The sequence below is a fragment of the Manacus candei genome, unplaced genomic scaffold (assembly GCF_025592945.1).
Source record: "Manacus candei isolate 608988 ecotype Guabito, Panama unplaced genomic scaffold, ASM2559294v1 h1tg000028l, whole genome shotgun sequence".
Lineage (NCBI taxonomy): Eukaryota > Metazoa > Chordata > Aves > Passeriformes > Pipridae > Manacus > Manacus candei.
In genome coordinates, this window is record NW_026138076.1 from 44,434,175 (window position 1) to 44,453,347 (window position 19,173).

Here is a 19,173-nt window from a genome sequence, read left to right on the forward strand (position 1 = left end):
AAGCTTGCTAACAAAGCTTACAGCTGTCAGGCTAAAACACAGTATAGCAACTCAAGGACAGCTGTGTAACTTTTGCAAATAGTGGACAGGGGATTGTGAAATTCTGTCCCATCCCCTGTACTGCTTTTTATCTCTACTTTACTCTCACTATCACAAATAATAGAAAGGTAACATAGCCCTAACACCTGATATTTCACACTAATTAAAATTGTATGCTGTTTTCAGTTTTAGACCATCGGTTTCAGGCAGTTAATCGAGTACAAAAGATTTTGTTTCTGTGAGAGACTTTTTCTTATATCTGCCTCCACAGATGGTGCTGGCAGAAGGGGGAAAAAAAAAAAAAGGAATTCACAGCAAGTGCAGCATTTTTTTAATTTTAACTGCTGCCCTTTCATGAAGGCTCATTTTTCTTGCAAGTAGCCTTCAAAACCGTAAGTGTGCAAGAATCACAGATAAGGGTAGCAGACGATGAGCATTGAAAGCCAGGTAATATCCATATTCAGTATTGTTGTCCAATAATACAGGGAGAGACAGGGAGTCTCTCTCCTTTACTCCTGATGACATAACAGAGTAGCAACTGTGGTAATACTGCAATCACTAGGCTTTTAGGACATAATTTCTAGTAGTGCTATTATAAGCTCAAAATGTAATCAGTGAAATGGGAGGAGTTACGGATATAGAACGCTTGCCATAAAAACAAACAAACAAAAAACCACTGATTTGAAAATTTATCAACAAGCTGGTGATATTTTCTGTAATTTGGAATTGTCTAAAGAACTGGGTAGTTTCTACTGAACAGCAATTTAAGAGGTTACCGATTTTAAAGCTGAACACCTTTCCCTAAATGGAGCTTTTCTGTCTTCCAAGTCTCAACAAAACTATAATGTCGTCTGCAAAAGCAATGCTAAAACCATCCTCCTTTGGGCATCCTTTAGCTCTTCCTTAAACTGGATGAGTTTTGCAATGGACTGCAAACTACAGATGAACTTTATGACATTGTCCAATACCATGGCAGTGAAATTTTGATAACTCTCTTTGCTTTCACAAGCCAGATCCCAGTACTGTAACACTGTTTGATGGTATATTGATCCAGTACTGTTAAACCTCTAAAAAAGGGCTGCAAACATACCAAGCACTGACTGTGGAAAAAAGAGGGAAAAAAAGCCCAAACCTGCAAGAAAACATCCCCAAGGTCTGCTCATAAAAATGTGTGTGTGCACTGAAGGAGCTTTTTAACAATGAGAAGGACATTTTTCAAGCAGGCAGAGAGGCAGTTGAAGGTAACTTATTTTTCATGGTAAGTGATTTCTGTCCTTATCCTATTTAGGATAATCCTAATACTCCTCAACAAAACCATAATTACAACAGGACCCTGACAAATTATGCATGTTCTGAAACAGCAGGAGAGAACAATGCACAAGAGTGCAGTTTATTGAGAATCAGAGAAAAAGAATATTGTTTAATGGCTGAGGTCAAATCACCTTTGTCATTCACATCTGCATCCCTGTAAGACAAAGTCATTAGCTGAGCCTATTGAAAAGGTATTTCTATGCCACCTTTCCTAGCAGGAAGAGAGCACACAGCAGGAGGACCACAGAGGAAAATATTACTCCAGAGTATTCCTGACCAGTGACTACCCAGCAGTGTTTTGAAAGAGGGTTAAAATACGAGAGGTTTGGTGCACTCCACTTTTCCCAAGGCATAGGGGCCAAAGACAGGTTACATGTGAGCAGAGACAAACAGCCCTGTGCAGTACCTACACCATCCTGTTCTCTTTTTCTGAAGCTGGGCTCTCAGGACAAGCTCTGTGTCCTCCAGCAAGCTGATTGCAGATCCCTCTGATCATTTACAATATACTAATTTGTATTTTCCTGCTAATAAATCTCTACTCTATGCCATCATTTTCTTCAAAATTTGTATTTTCATAGCATCAGTTTGTCTCTAAAAAAGTCTCCGGCAAAACTCACAGTGAACATATCAGAGGAGGGGAAGGTTGCACGGAGGATATCATGAAGCTATGCAGCAAAAAGAGCCCATGTAAACAAGCTTACAATCACTCTGTACATGAATGCTGTGAAACATGCCCATCATGGTTCACTGGAAGCACCACCAGCTTATTAAACAATGCTCTAACACTTAATTATCCAAGTCAAAATTTGTATTATTTTTAATAATGTCTCTCTGCTGTAAAAAACAAAACCAGCATTTCTTCCTGTAGAAGTAGCTTTGCTGTCAGAGGATTTCCCTGCAAAGCAACATTGATTTCTCTGCAGTATCTACAGATAATTAATTCTCTTTTTAAAATAACTGGCCAGTAGCTTGCTGTAAACACTTCTCCAGAAAGCTCTTGTTGGTTCTGTAAAACCCAATGGGCCAAGTTGTTCACTTGCACCCAAGTAATGTAGAAGAGTGATGATTAAAGGCCACTTTCTTAAAAACAATCCCCCATCCCCACATCCGACAAGGTTTGTCAAACACTCACTTCTCCCCACACAGACTTTTTTTTTTTTCCTATTCAACCACTCTGCAAAAGGCCAAGACTTCTGCCCTCTCAATCTCCTATAGTTGCTTATCCTCTCTTTATTTTTACACAGTCGAATTTTATATGGCTCTGTATGGACCACATAACCCACATAACGTACTCATTCCTACCGAATTGCAAGCCAAGACACCTCCTTCCCCCCAAAGCCCCCAAGCAGCGTTAGAGGAGATGAGGCTGAGTAAAACACTACTGTTTACATGAGCCAGCTGGTAAAGCACTATCACACTCCCATCCGTGATGTGCCCCCTGCCCTGCTCCCACGACCGCCGGTCACCTGCAGCGCCCAAACATTAAAGATCATACACACCCAAACACAGGAAAATGATGGTTCTCTGGCCACAAAAAGGACAGGTGCAGCCTTCTTGCTTCGGTTAGCAATTTACTTCATTAACCTGTGTGTCTCCCTCTCCCCTGTTTTGTTGTTTATTTTTTTTTAAACAGCAATCAATATTCATCACCCCACCCTGCGAAAGCAGTTAGTCAAAGAATATTAGCATCAACACCTACCATTCCTTGCTTGCGAGCTATTCTCCTCGTCCAGAAACCTTTTCCCCAAACTGCGACTTTAGGTGGTATTTTTAAATCACATTCCAAAGAGTGCCGAGGAAAAAATGGGCTATTTATAATAATAGGAAAAAAAAAAAAAAGATGATAATTTAAAAAAAAAAAAAAAAAAAAAAAAAAAAGATGGGCAGCTGGTTTCGAGGTAAATCACGGTTTTCCTTTAAAGAACCGAATAAAAGCCTGGGGGATAGGGTAGAACAGAACAGAAAAAGGGGAGGCAAAATGTCTGATAATAATGAAATAAAAGGGGAGGGGGGGGGGGAAAGAGTGGCTTGCTGAATCACGCTCTTTCACTGCCTGGAAACCATTGTGCAGCGTGATGCTGGCTGTACCATTGTGGAACCTACCAGAGGAGACAGGCAGAGCTTGGGGAATGGGGCTGCTATGGCAACTGAAAGGAGCACACATGACGTCAAAGCACACAGAGGTCTCGCAGGGGGAGGGAGAGAAAAATCTAATCTGCAGCCACAGCTACGGGTATCTCCTGGAGAATCAGGGGATAGAGCAGACTGCAAAGGGAAGCTGAACAGCCTTCTGTAGCACTCACCAGCAGCAGCTCAGACATCTGCAGCATCAGGCAGCTAGGCAGCGCAGAGAGAAGGTAGTAACAGCAGTGTAGATCTGCTCTTTTGTTTACTTTAGCTGCTATGCAAAGGCATAAATGCCCATCACCCTAAAAAAACCATCCAAATCCTTAAAATTCAATTAAGTATCACGCTTGGGAAGGGGATAAAAAGATTTAAAAAAAAAAAATCACAACAAATCTCCTTCACAGTTATAGAACACAGCTATTGCTTGCATAAACAAGCAATGCAACTCCTGGAGTCCCTTAGGAGCCCAAAGACTTGCTAGAGATTTCCCCATTAACAATATGTTGTGCCCACTACTAGAATGTCCCAAATCTCACTTCTAAAAAGTCTCATTGCACAGAGGAACTATTGCATTTTGAGCTCATAGAATCAAGTCGAGTTGGTGATGACTTCTAATGTCCTCAAGTGGAAAAGTTAAGCAGATGACATTTGTTCTGCCTATGTCAAACTACAGGATGTCTCCTCTCTTCTGACATTAAACAGCAACAAAAGTACACTGGAAGGCTACTACACTTCTATGAGACTAGACCTCCATGAGGTTTAGGCTGGGATAAGAGCTAGTCAGAAATATTATCACAAAATCATATGATGTTTTGGGTTGAAAGGGACCTTAAAGACCATTTAGTTCCAACTCCCCTGCCCTGAGCAAGGACACCTTCCACTAGACCAGGTTGCTCAAAGCCCCATCCAACCCAGTCTTGAATGCTGCTAGGGATGGGACAGCCACAGCTTCTCTGGGCAACCCATGCCATTGCCTCACCACTCTCACAGTAAAGAATTTCTTCCTAATATCTAAGCTAAACCTACCTCCTTTCAGTTTAAATCCATTCCCTCTTGTCCTGTCACTACACGCTCTCGTAAAAAGTCTCTCTCCATCTTTCTTGTAGGCTCCCTTTAAGTCCTGGAAGGCTGCAATTAGGTCTCCCCAAAGCCTTCTCTTCTCCAGGCTGAACAATCCCACTGCCTTCCTTATATTATAGTGACTTTCTATCTTGCTAAAATACCCAAACCATTTCCTTCAGTACATCAGTTTCATTGGTCAAAAAGAACACAAAGGAACTCACTGCAGCTTTCCTGCCAGTGCTCCAAATATTCCCTAGGTTTTACCACACCCAGAGCCAAACACAGTCCTGTATGACCTGGAACTCCTAACACAGACAAAGTGAAGTCATTGGCTGTGGCTGTGCCCTGAGCTATTGGTTGCCCATTTCTGCCTACACATACCACTCTCCTTTCTCAATTAGCCTGTTTCTCCTGGGTGTTCTTATTTTTTGGAAGTGAAGGTTTTCATCTTGATCTCTGTATCGTTCCTGCATACATATATACATGCATGAAAGTCTGAACACGTTTATTTGCAGTGAGAAAAAATTCTATAGTTATAACTCTCCTGCACAGTCTTTTCTTTTTTTTTTAATTTACTTAACAGCTCTATCACAAGCCAACAATCACCACAGAAAGTCCTCCCCACACTGTGCTTTATACTAAGAGAATATTGGATGATGCAGAGTGAAGAAGTATGCATAGGTACATTATGTACCCAGAGAGCACCCTGCCATTGTCACCAGCGTCCTGAAGAGGCACCAAGGGCAGCAGGGCACAATCTCCACCACAGTTTGCAAACACCTGCACATTAGACATAAGTAATAAGCCTGATAGTTTTAATGTGTCGAGTTACTGGCCTCAATAACCACAGCATATTTGACTGAGTAAGCTTCATAAATCTACAGTTTACTAAACTACTTTTTTGAGTGCTGGAGAGGGGGCAATAAAGATGCTGCAAGACGTGTAGCAGAAACCGTAACTGGTAGTAACTACGAGATATTGAAATTAAAAAAACAAAACAAAACAAAAAAAACCACTCTCATCGCAACATTGACAAAAATTTAAACAGCCAGATTCCACATCATCCTTAGAAACACAAAAACCTTCATTGCCTTTTTGTCTCTGTAATAATATTCTTTCTCACATACAATAGCACATCTACTCTCAGTGTCTAGGACATTACTATCATATTTGCACAAGAAGTGAGTACTTCTGCTTCCAAGGCAGAGGGGCTCCGAGCAAAGGAGCCTCCTTTTACTCTGAGAAAGGTTCCATCCCTTCCAGATTCTACAGAATACCACAAGAGAATACCCTGAAAAATTACTCCTGCTGTGAATCTTCTTCAACAAGACTCTAGAAATACATTACTGTTAGGCAAAAGACCAGAATGAAATTACCTCTTTGAAAAAAGTCTACATATTACCCTCTTTTTTGGGGGGTGTCTCTTTATGGCAAACACCTATTAAAGGCTTTTGCTCATTTGGTGAAAGACTCCACCTACAGCAACCATACACAAATATATGTACACCTATATGTACAAGTTTGTCACTCATCTGAAGCAAAGAGGACTTTTTTTCCTTAAAAATACATCCATACTCATATTTTACCCAAACACATGTATTACCCAAAAGGTTCAGGACACAGTAAAAAATAGTTTTTCTAGAAAAAACCCACACTATTGTGTGAGTCAGGAGAATGCCTTAGAAAATAGGTGGTGCGGAAAGGGTAAAGGTGGCTGCTTTTGACATAATTACAGGGCTGGCATTGGGTAAAGGGAGAAGAAACAAAGAGCCTAAGTTCCTGCAGAGGTGTCAGAGGCTTTGGAGATTAATTAGGGTATTTGTCCTTGAAACAACATATCTAATGGAAAAAAGCAGCTTTTCAAATGCTGCTTTTTCCAATGATGCTGCTTCCTCCAGCTCCACAGCTAAACCAGCATTTCTCTCCACATTCACGAGTGATTACAGCTTGCTCTTTACAGTGTCCTGCAGAGATGGTTTACTGGCTGGGCTGAGACACACCACTATGCCATGCCATAAAATGCATTCCACTCTGGAATCAGGCCTCAGCTAAACACTGAAAGGGCCTGACACAGTGCACAAAATTTGTGTCAAATAATTTAAATCATTTTAGGCACCTGTTTCCCAGAATAGCTGCCCCAACCCTAACTGGTAGACATGCTCTCTTATATCCCTACTTTGGGCCTTTAAAGCACTCAGTGTTGGTCTTTTCTAGTACAAAACATCTTGATTCACTTCACATGTGGATTCCAAAACAAAGTTCATACAATTTGTAGCACAGGAGATGAAAATCAGACTGTACCTCTGTCACTGATTTTCATAAGAGAGATTGAGAACACTGAGGTTTGGAGAACAATGGTGTCAGGAGTTGCTCACATTCAGTCCTGTATTTATACAAATGAAAAGATCACTCTTAAAAAAATAACTGCCATATTGAGGCACTCTTTATAAGAATTAAGCACTGCTTTTAAAGAATAGAGGACAATGGTTGTGACTCTGTGCTCACCTTCAACAGTGTTCATATGAATCTTCTGAGATGGTCCTACCAGGACAGAAGTACTACAGAAGTACTAACTCTGCCTGCCATGGAAGCACTCTGTGACTCACAGGCAATCCATGTGATGTCTAGGACTAAACTGGAATTGCTCAAGCAGTTTATGCCATTTCTCCCAGAGCTTGCTGCATGGATGGCTGAATGTAGCAACTCCTGAATTGCCACAGTTTGCAATCCAGAATACTAAAGCAATCTGAAATTGGCAATGGCTTAATGCACTGGGTTGCAAACTGTGATGGTTTAAGAGCTGCTACACACCCAATTCAGCTCTGCCTGCCTTACAGAGGTCATATTCTTCTCAATGGTCAAATGAATCATATTAAGGACACTAAAATAAAATCCTAGCGAGCAACCATTTTCATTTTTTTAAGGCATAAAGCAACAAATAATTTCTAAAACAAATTCTTCCACCCAATTCAGTGATAAAGCTAGAACTAAGTGATTTCTCAGCATCACCTTCAGCCATGGTTTTCTATGATTGCAGTCTGTTGCAACATAGCACTCTCAAGTGGAACGGTGAAGGTGTGCCACAGGCTGTCTGTGGAACCAGACACAAAACGCCACTGCTGCTCTCCCTGGGTATATGCCCACTCTACATGAAATCCAAGAGTCTCTTTGTGCCAAAGTTATTTTTCAAGCTTGAAGATGCAATAAAATGTACTTTTTTCGCAGCTCTCATTTGTCTGATGAACGACCTTCCATTGCACTAAACTTCTCTGCTAGTTTCAACAAAATCCAAAAATTTGCAAGAAGCCTTCATTGCTTTTATTCTGTCTCATTCTCAAGAAAAAATTACTGATTAAAGTGTAGCTGGACTGTATCCCCAGACAAATAATAATCTTAGATTTTGTGCTCATCTCCATCAAGAGGCCTTCGAAGCTATTTCATTTTCCATATGATTATTACACTAGTGGTCGAGAGAGGTTTTTGAAAAAGCTAAAGAAGCTACACATACTCCTATTACTCCCCTTTCACCCCCTTTCCTTCTACTACCTCTTCGCTGTCATACCATGAAGAAGTGTACATTTAAATCTCAGGATTTCTTTAACTCTGCTATACAAATGGACAAATGTAACAGAACTAAAGTGAGATGGAGAAATAACTATGACTGGCATCATGTCAGCTTTTTGGTTAACTCTGAGGTTGAAAAGAACAATATAAACAAACAGTACCTTCACGTGGCCTGACCAATACAGAGTTGCTGCCCTTAAACAGTGTAACTGGAGACAAAGCCTGGTCACCGAGAACAGGCGAGGATACCACAGGGCAGGGCACGGCTGTTGGGCAAGTTCACTTGATTCACTTTTTCACAAGGGAGGTTTTAAGTGAAAGAGACAGCAAATCAGCATAATAGATACCTCAGAAGGATTCATAAAAGACAGACTGATTAACAGTAAGTGACTCAGGGGTTGCACTGACCACTCGCTTGTACATCGTACAAACAACTACAAAATCAGGCGACTCTCTGAAATGTTTTACTGAAATGCATTATTTTAGAAATTGAAATCCTGGTTTATATGTAGCAGAGGAAAGGAGCAGGTTCAGAAAAAAACGGTCCTTCAAGTCAAAATGCTTTTCGTTACCCGTACATTGCTAAATCAATTCCCCGTATAGGATAAAACGAATCTTGGCAGATAAATATATTAAGCAGCAACAAGAGAACCACTAACACAGGAGAAATGTGCACACAAATGCAGGCAGGCATATGAATACACAAATTAGAGCGGTTCAAGTCTTTACACTCACCATAATTAGAAAAAGGATGTCCTGATAAAAAGCCCCCAACTACGAAGCAGCAGGACGCACATATATCTCACTAGGCAGTGAATTACATGTACAAAACTGGACTGCTAAGTACTTACTTCAGTAAAGGGAATGAACTTAATGAATAACAAACCATACAAGTATTGGGGAAACAGGATCTCTTAATAGGCATGAAACTATTTCATCCATACCTTCAATTACTGCATCTTCAGTGAAAAATATTTTAGTACTTATTTGATGACAAACATATCAAGAAAACTATTTCAGCACGCAATAATACTACTGCCATTTTTTAGACTGGTTTGTCTATTGTCAAGAGCTGTATGTCCTATAAAACCCTAGCAAATAAATATGACCTAAAATGCACTAATATAATTTTGAATAAATTTATCATGAGTGTTTTGTTGTCCTAATGATATAAAACATTACATGAAATGCTGAAAGTGTCATAAACCCAATGTTTATTATGAAAAAGAAAACAACCTTAATTTTAAATTGTCATCTGAAGATAATGCCATGAACTGCTCAAGTTTTATTTAATTATAAAAATTGCCATTTCCTGTATTCAGTAATTCTTCCAGAGCAAATGATTTCATGCTCAATTTTCCCTGCAGAGATACATAAGGCATGTATGAAGGATTCAATTATAAATTATTGCAGTACAGTAGAGCACTAAACAGAATTTAGACTTGTTTCAGGATGCAAACAAAGAGAAATCAATCCTCTCCCAAAACAAGTACTTTCCCTGTTTACATAACATGAATACATGACCACCATTTACAACCTTTCACAGGCTTATGTGAAAACCATGACACACTTCCAGCTGACTTCTGTGAAAAATTCTACACTGTCAGTTCACTTTGCTACAGCCATAAAATGAAATCAGACCATGACAGATGGTGTCCAGCCTGTCTGAAGATATTATCTGCTGTATAAATATTGACAATATTAACAGGTTGTGCTCCAAATATACATTTTGAAACAATATAAATTCCTATCTTGAGTTTACAGTAAAAGCTTTCACCCTGTTACCATGACAATAATATGTTCCCTAAGGTAGGATTTAGAAGAGCTGGGCCAAATAATTCTCTTGGTTAAACATGGCTGTATTCAAAGTTGCACAGACTTACCTAAATGGGAAAAGAATCCACGTCCAGATTTGGTGAACTACATGGATTTCTGCTCCCTGCTGAGAGATGGCTAAACCTCTCCTGCTACTGAAAACTCTGGTTCCTGGGTTACTTCAAAAGTTTTTCATGTATCACCTTTTCTTATAAAGGCTTTCTTGGTACATTACTTGCTCACGAATTGTTTCATTTCTTAAACTTAATTCTCACATAAGAGCTTGGACAACTCATCCACTTTTTTTCAAGTTCACCTGGGGATGCTTTGCACTTACCAAGTCCTGATTTCACATTGCTTGCACATGAGCAAGTCTCTGCTCCCAGAAGGCAACCAAACAGTTCCAACAAAGACTAGGTTCACAGAATGTCCAAATTAGCAGCACATGATCCATTTATTTTAATGTATCTGGGTTGACTGTCTCCATGCATTTGGTTCCCCCAAGTATTTCTTCCAAATACACAATTTCAAAGGTGTTCTTGTTCCCCATTGGGAGCAGAATGATCAAATAATGAAAAAGTGGTTTTGAACATTTTATTTTTTCTCAGCCCCAACCCAAGAAATAGTTCAAAAAGGTTTCACTTAAACTAGGGAGTTGTAAAGACCACAGTTCATAAAGACAGAAACTAGCCCTGAGGACTCCAGCATTGCCTGTGAGTTAAGAAAAAACAGAACAGCTAAACTTGGATTTGATTTGTAAAAAATTCATTCACAGCAAAACACAGTGAGATAGGTAGGTCAACTATCCAGAGCACTGTATATGGGATGCATGTTCTCAAAGTATGCAAAAATTCTTTTCACCATACTTGCTTTCCACATTTGGTGCCTAAGGCATGCTTGCAATGCTCTCAAATGCTGGACAAAGGTAGGAGAGTGCCTGTTACACATGATGCTGTAGCAGCATCAGCATGAAACCTTCCCATCTGAGGCAACCTCCCAAAGGGAGCCTCAGCTGCTTCACCTTAGCAGGAGCAGCTCAGACTGCATCTCTCACTTTGTGCCATAGGTGCTGGCCTGGGACCAGAGAAACGTGAGGAGTACCTGAGAAACCTTGCTTCCTCCTCCTTCCACCACTCCTAACATAATCCAAGGTCTCTATTAGTGACCACTGGAAGGTAGAATGGATACAAATGTAATCAAATGTCACACTCAAATAGCCTTTGTCAAGACAAAGCAGTAGAGAGAGCTGAAGATAAACAGAAGATGACCCTTGGAGTTGTTACTTCCATGACATACTCAGATGATTCTGTCATACAGCATTATGCAGAGCAGCATTAAGCACCATATTTTAATGTTGATTCTGGAAAAAAACAACAGCTAAGTGAGGACAATGTGCAAACTGGTTCTGTTCAAAAGGTCTGTAATTCCCCAAAGGTGCAGAACGGTGATGAGAAGAGTGCAATTTCAAGCCAAGATATTTCAATTTTATAAATGAAGTAATAGCTCAGCTATGACTGAGCTATTCACGTTTTCCAGGCATTCTTGTTTCACTTAGACACTATTTGTGCTTCTAGCCCTTCCCCCTCTTCACTGCCTCGGCATACTTCTTCATTTCATTCTGCCATATTGCAAAGAATGTCATAGAAACAGCAAGTAGGAAAAAAAAAAAAGAAGGAAATTCACACATTCATGCAAATTCTGCCTAAGCCAGAGAAACAAAAGGATCCTGTTCTCTTTACCTCACTGAAAAAACAGAGATGGTGTGATCAGTGTCCATGAGTACCTATACTGGAAAAAAAGTATCTGATCTAGACAGTCATATAATCTTGTAAATTCAGACAAATCTACAGCCAGTGATGGGAATAACAACCTAGACAAAGTTGGAAAATAAACAATAAAAAATAAAATAAAATAAAATAAAAAAAGTGCCTGGCACACCTCAATTTAACATTGTATTATTTCTACTGACAGGAAAGGCAAGACCATAACCTGCCCGAAGGTTTCAAGGCTTAAAGAACCACTTCTGTTGACTGAGAATAGTTTGCAGAGGCCCATTTCAAGAACTATTCTTATAACTGATCTAATTATATCACTGAAGAGGGACTGCAGCATCATAGTATGCTTTCATGGTGGGACAGGATGGAAATATTTCAGGAAAAAATTGTTATTCCTGTTTTTTAAGTCAAAAGAAAGTTAATCTTTAACTTTTGACCTTTCTTAACATCTACTGAAATAGATAACTGACTGTTGGAAAGAAAAAACCAAAATCAAAGTCAGAATCTGCAGAAAATTCTATGATCTCCTTTCAAGAGAGAAAGAGAGGCTCTAAATCATATTTCAGCAACTGGCCACTTTAGAGAGAAAAATAGCACTGGATCTCTGCCTTTGAGTCCTAAGAATTAACATACTGTGGGGATTGATTTGTCTGCAGTCATTTTTGCTGAGGGTCAGAGCAAACTTCCATGACACCCCATGTTTACTTTACTGGAGCTGAAATTCAGGAGAAAAAACAGAGAACACTACTTATTGACATCTACCTGGCAGGTCTATCCCCTACATTTTTCCCTCAGTGATTTGTCTTATTTGCTCTGAACTCAAGCAAAAGAAACACATTATGGAAATGGTACACTTTTAATCCAAACAACACTCCTGGGTGAGCCTTATGAAGCACAAGCTTGTCATCTCATCACAAGCACTTGATGCTATTTGAGATACTGGATGAAGTCCAAGACAATCTCTGCAGACTTGGACAGTATGCCACTGGATACTAAGGAGAACTACATCCCTCTTGAATTAGGAGCTAGATAGCAGACAATGTTCTCTGCAGCATTTCATGTCACACTGGTATCGATGCTATTTGGGCTCCTAATGTCCTTGGCCATCAACTCTACACTAGCCAGATGTCTGCTGTCCTCTCCAAGTCAAGCTGCAATTTATGATACACTCCAACTTATCTCTCGTTGCTATCACAGACAGATAAAGCAAGGTTACAGCATGAAACTAGGACTTGGAAGTTGCCCACAAAAAGTATTTTGTTTCTCCTTTTGGTCACAGATTCTAAGTGTAATCTTGACATGGATTCCTTCCAAGCACAGCACTTTTCTCCTGGAACAAAGCACCAGGTGCCTCAATGAATCTTTATCAACCTTGACTAAGACACTGAAGATCTTTTGTTTGCATGCAATATGTCATTTAGAGGAATCACCAAAGCATTAACCCATCTAGTGGATGACAGCTGATACACATAATTTGTAAAGTGCCTTTGGGATGAAAGAAATTATATTAAAAACATTAATTTAAAAAATGTAATGTAATAAATGTTAATAACATCACTTCTGAACCTGGTACCGCCTTCACACAAATATCACATTTACCTTCTTCTTAAATTGCAAAGTTCAGAATAAAAGAACTTTTTTTTTTTAAGTTACTTCTGAAATCAAGTAAAATACTTGAAATTCCCATCAAATAATAGAATTAATCAGAAATTAGTGCGAAAGTCTCTTGGAGGAAACAAAGGCATAAATGATAACAGCAAAACTATTTACCCTGAAATTCAGTGATTACTGCACAAATTCAATAAATCAAGTTTACACAAACAGTGCTTACATATCTCCTTTTTTCAACTGACTTTTATTAAATAAAATTTTAAGTTTTCAACTGCAAACATATTTATTAACTGAACCACAGAAAAAGCTGTGCTGTCTTTAGAATGTTTATATAACTTAACATTTCTTATAAAAAGTTCAAAGCTGATCCACTTTTGCATCTGTTCAGCCTTTTTTTTCATTTAAGACAGAAATATATTTTGTCTGTATTTTTAAACCAACAGTTCTCCAAGATAATCTCATAATATGCATTGTTGCATTGCTTTCTGAAGAAGTGCTTTCATTAACACAGAAAATTGTTGGAAATGAGATGAGAAGTTCTAAGATTTTGTGCTAAAAACACATGAAAAATAAAAGCAAGTTACCATTACCAAGAGTTAACATTACTACCAGAAGTGATGGTGGTAGTATGGGGAAATTGCTGCCAAATACAAGTAATTTTTAGTGGTTATCCAGCAAATGTTTATAATAATACTTTTGTTTTCAATTGGCATTGAAAGGATTGGAAAAGAAGATGTGAGAAAAAAAACCTGATTCTTCAAATGTTAACTGAGAAAGAAAGGATTGCCAATCCAGGAAATTCCTGTTAAAGTCATTAAGTATCACTTCACTTTCCTTCTTAGACAAGCAGCAAGGAATAGGAACAAATTCCAAAGTAATTTTAGCTTTTTTCCCATCACAAAAAAAAAAAAAATCATCAAAATCACAGAACAGATGGACAAAATGCTATGTAACAAAACCTTCACACTGGGGACTGTACTCAACAGAGTGTCTGCCATAAATAGCCACTTCAAAGCTGCCCTAGATCACTTCACCAAAATTTACTACAGTTCTTTTAACATCACTGGGTTCAGTAAGAAACCTAGATCCCTAGGAATGGCACATTGACACATCTGTCTTTCAGGCCTGCGGTTCCCTGGACAGAATCCAAATCTCAAAGTTGCGTTTCAATGCTTCCCTCACAATGTCTGGGGAGAAACAGGTGTTCAAGCCAAGCTTATCTAAAGCTACAGGCATGAAGGATGACAACCAGCTAGTTATCTTAGAAGAAACATTTGCCACTGCACTATATATGAATTCCTTTCTGTGTCTAGAACACAAAAAGTCCAGGTCTCCTCTCACAATCCTGGTGTTCTGTGAATAGCCAGAGGAGTCCTGCTTGCTTTTTAAGCACAGCTGGAAAAACTATTAGCACTTCTAGCTAATAGTTCAGTGGCAGAACCACTTTTCCAGGCAGTGACAGGCTTGGATTCCCTAAACAGAAGCAAATGCAAGCCCCAAAGTCAGAAAGAGAAAGCACAGGAGAAAAATTCACTTGTGCAGTATCACAAAAGGGGAAAAAGAAGGTTCTTGGGTTTGTTCCTACAACTGTTTAAGCAGGCAGAAGCAGTTTTTGGAGCACCAAAAATAACTCAGACCTGAATCTGCAAAGCCACTAAGATGGCAGCCACTGCCTTTCACATTCTCTCTCTGACTTCTTTTTCTAAATAAAGTAGTTGCAGCTGCAGCCACAAAGAGCACAGTTTAACTGATATGAATGTTTTCAGCTTTGCAATAGTTACAGCTCTACCCTGTTTCTCAACCTCTACATTTAACAGAGATGTGGGTGATTATCTCATCAGATATATACAGAAGGGCATAGAATTTCAGTTGCCAAGATAAGGAAGTGACGAGACTTTACAGCTTTATGTATGTAAAAAGATATAGATTGTGAACACTTGACCCTGTTGCAATGACTCTTCACAGCAAACTGGAGAACACCCTAATGAGGGAAAAGCCACAGACAAGTCTCAAAATTTCAAACAAGCTTTTTTTTTTTTTTCTGCTTGATTCCTAACAGTTGAAGATCAATCATCTATTAAAAATATTAGTCAAATATTAGATACATGAGTCTAATGTGCCAGGGTGGCTCTCAATTATTTGATGATTTTTACTCTTCAAGGTAGATTAAATAAAGCTAAGGAGCTTTTCAACAAGAGGAAGTTTCAATCAAAATAGGCTATTTCTTTCTTCCTCAAGATCATCACTATTGTTTATACAGAGCTTTCCACAAGTCAAGACTAGCCTGGTCCAAAATCTTACTGCTGCTACCAGCTGCTGAAAATTGGTTTACCCTGGCTCATCCACACATGTGTTACCTCCTAGGTGCCACCTTACTCCTGCCTGTTCAGACAGGCATAACCTATATGCAGGCCAGGTGCCAGTCATCTGATGGTTTCCAATTGCTACAGACTGGATACCATTATCCTAGTTTTATTGTGTTTCAATGAAAAATATCAGGTAACAGATATTACCAAACAATTTATTTCCTGCCCTAGAAGACACAGTCTTGTGCTATGTGCGAGTGCAACTAAAAAAAGTTTAAAAAGTTTAAAAAAGGGGACACTACAGTCACCTTCTATAGTGTTTTCACTTCTTCTGCTTTTTACTTGCATCCTTTAGAACTTCATTACTTCTAAAAGAAGTAAAACTTTTAAATCTAATTATTCCTGTTATTCCTGCAAATTGTGGGGTTTTTTACTATTGTGAATGGAAGATAATGAAGTGAAATGTTTATTGTAAATAGAGAATAAACCAAAACCAGCTACAGGACTGTTTCCACCAGCCCACTGACCACAATATTGAAGCAGTTTGCCTTATACAGGCTAAGAGAATGATTCAAGTGTTTCATGTTTGCTTTTTGCCAGTAGTAACTTACCACAAGACTAGTTGGTCCATTTGCACATCTTTACAGAAAAGACAACACCACAGTGATGTACAGCCACCACACCTTCTTTCTGTAGTTGCATCTCTTCTTGAAAAGGCAGATCTAAACAAAAATAAGAGATAATTATCTTTTTTCCCCCCACCTTTCCCAGATGGAGAAACATGGCTAATTCTTCCAGTATAATCTATTTTTTCACATATATATACATATATATAGCAGCCCTTTTTACATAGGCACTGATAATATACAAAAGCTAGCAAAAAACCCCCCTACTTTTATGTGTTCATGTCATTCGAGTTTTATGATTGATTTCCACAAAACTACAGAAACCCATGTTCAGAATGTAATTGTTCCATTTTCAAATTCTTTGCAGGCATGCATTTTGCTTGTGTTCATGTCATTCAAGTTTTATGACTGATTTCCACGAAACTATAGAAACCCACATTCAGAATGTAATTTTTCTATTTTCAAATTCTTTGCAGGCATGCATTTTGCAGACAGGTAAACACAGAGGCAATGTAACTGTACCTTACAAAATCTATTATTAACCCATTATGAGCAAGTATTTTCCCCACATTGCACATGTCCCAACACAGAAAAAAAGTCCTCAAGTCAGTAAAGATTACAGTTAAGTAGACTGAAGATATGATAATTTCTATTTCAGGTTCCAAATTATTGGTATCATAGAACCATAGAATGGTTTAGGTTGGAAGGGACCTTAAAAGTCATCTACTTTCAACCCATCTGCAATGGGCAGAGAAACCAAATAGGATTTCAAAGAGTCAAGTGTCATTATTAATCCATATTCCAATGATCTTATTTTATATATGCTTTGGAACTTTTCTGATCCTTACAGAAGAAGTTTCTTTATGGCTTAATATGCTATAATTCGGCTTCCTTTTGTGGGAATAGAGGCAGACACTACTTCTGGTTCCCATTTTTCCCCGAGTATGCCAGAATGGCAGTGACTGCACACCAGCTTTGGGCTGGATGCCAACAGTCACCTGGCTGCACTGAGAGACCCCCAAGATATTCCCTGATGGTTTTGTTCCTGCATATAACATAATACAAACCACCACAGTCAATTTAAAAGGAGTTCTCTCTTGGGTCTAAGCTGCCCTACATCACTGACCTTCTCCTTTTATCCCAGCACAGCATGGAATATAATGCAGTTTCACCACAAACAGTCCAGCTTCTCCACTGTCTTTCCATATATATAGACACACACTATACAAATAAGTGTATACATACACATATGTGTTACACAGTGAAAGAGAAAAGCCACAAAAATTCTATTACTGTGTGGTTCACAACTGTAAGCACACAGCCTGGCAGCCCAGCAGCCTCTTACAAGAAAAGGTTTATTCCACATTTGTCTATGATCATAGAAAAAAGTGAGAGATGCACGTGCTCCCTATGAGGTAGTTTTTTATATATTGACTTCCAACAAGCACAGTCTTGCCTGGTGGCATGCCAGGAAAATCCTATCACTCATACAGATCAGGAGTACCACCATTACAGCCCTTAGACCTACTTGTCGACAGTGTTTGGTACCTAAATTAATACACACGAGATGACTACAAACTGGAAACCCACAAATCCTTCAGTGGTAACTGTAAACGACAGAATCAATCAGTGTTAACCTGCATCACCATTCTGAAGTCACCCAAATAAATCGGAGAACTTTGAACTCCTGCTGTCATCACCTTTGTACTCCCACATACCTCTTGCTACGTGAGGTCTCTGAGAACGTGCACACCTTCATACCCCCCTGCTCTCTGCACCAGGCACTTAGGGCCTGCTCTGGAACCCACTGAATTCAGCACTAACATCTCAAGCCCTTAGGCAGACCATTAGCTAATTGTTATGCAAATCTGTGCCTTACAAAACAAAATTGCTCTTCACTGTTGCAGCTTCTCAAAAAGAGGAATCCGAGTATCATCCTGGTTACCTGAGACCTTCGCTGCTGGCAATGCATTCTCAGCAGGCGGCTCCAGTGACCCGAGGGGTGCCCCACTTGACTCTCTACACACCCCGCACGAACACAAACAGGTTTCCCTCACTGGCTCAGCCTCATTTTTCCCACAGCAGAGTCCCACACTTCTTAAGTCATTTAACCGTGGTGCAGCAACACCGTAACAGCTCCAGCTGCTGCCTCAGGGGAGGGACGCCCAAAACAGGAGTCCCGGGGTTTTTGTACCCTCACAGTCTGTGTGCCCATTCCAATGGTGATATTTCGTCTGGGGTCTGGGGTCTTCCCAATGTTCCCAAAGCTCCTGCTGAGCCTCTGGGTGACCGGCCACCCCTGGGCCGCTTCCTGGTGCTCCAGCCATTTCCCACTGCAGCTGCACACAGAGCCACCTTCACTGCCTGTACTCCTCAGCAATGCAAGTTCTTGAACATGATGAAAACATCAAGGCATCTGTTTTAAAGAATTTAGCCATTTTTTAAAAATCCCTCCCTTTGAATAGGCTGGGGGTCTGCATTTCTAGAGCACGTGAGGCTTTGTCTTTTAATTTAATTTTGGTTACGGTCAACAGAACAAGTACACACTGCAAGTAGCATACCACAGGTTCACTGGCATTAATACCTGTGTGTATATCAGCACAGCCATATAAAGAAACTGTATAACACAAGCCTGCTTCACAGCACCTGCAAAGGTCTTATTTATTTAAACCCTTCCCATCCACAGGCAGGGGTGAAACAGTTCAAGATCCTAGTTTAAAAGGTGTCAGGGAAGACAGACCTACTATTTATCACACAGCAACCAAGACCAAATATAAAAGACTAACCAGTAGCCTTTCCAATCCCACACTGCCAGCTGGCACTAAATGATAAGTGAAAGTGCTGCAAAGTACTTTTTTCCTTGCTTTTAGAACAGTGCAATTTTAATATGTGGTACATGGCACATTGCCATTTCCATTTTTTGAGTGCAAAAGCCTT

General features: G+C 39.5%; 1 protein-coding gene across 6 annotated transcripts in view; it reads right to left on the bottom strand.

The window, feature by feature from the left end:
- Positions 1–19,173, bottom strand: part of LOC127472536 (mitogen-activated protein kinase 10) — a 196,962-nt gene that overhangs the window by 151,724 nt on the left and 26,065 nt on the right. For 2 of the 6 annotated variants that reach the window (XM_051790947.1, XM_051790940.1), the window contains exon 2: positions 16,222–16,332. Coding sequence is in view for 1 of the 6 variants with exons in the window: in XM_051790940.1 (XP_051646900.1) it covers positions 16,222–16,241 (20 nt within the window). In the remaining 5 variants the exon portion in view is untranslated. Of the gene's footprint in view, positions 1–2,849; positions 2,930–3,049; positions 3,159–3,453; positions 3,479–3,653; positions 3,719–16,221; positions 16,333–19,173 lie in introns of those variants that run through there. The other 4 variants (XM_051790941.1, XM_051790942.1, XM_051790943.1 and 1 more) reach the window with 4 other exon arrangements.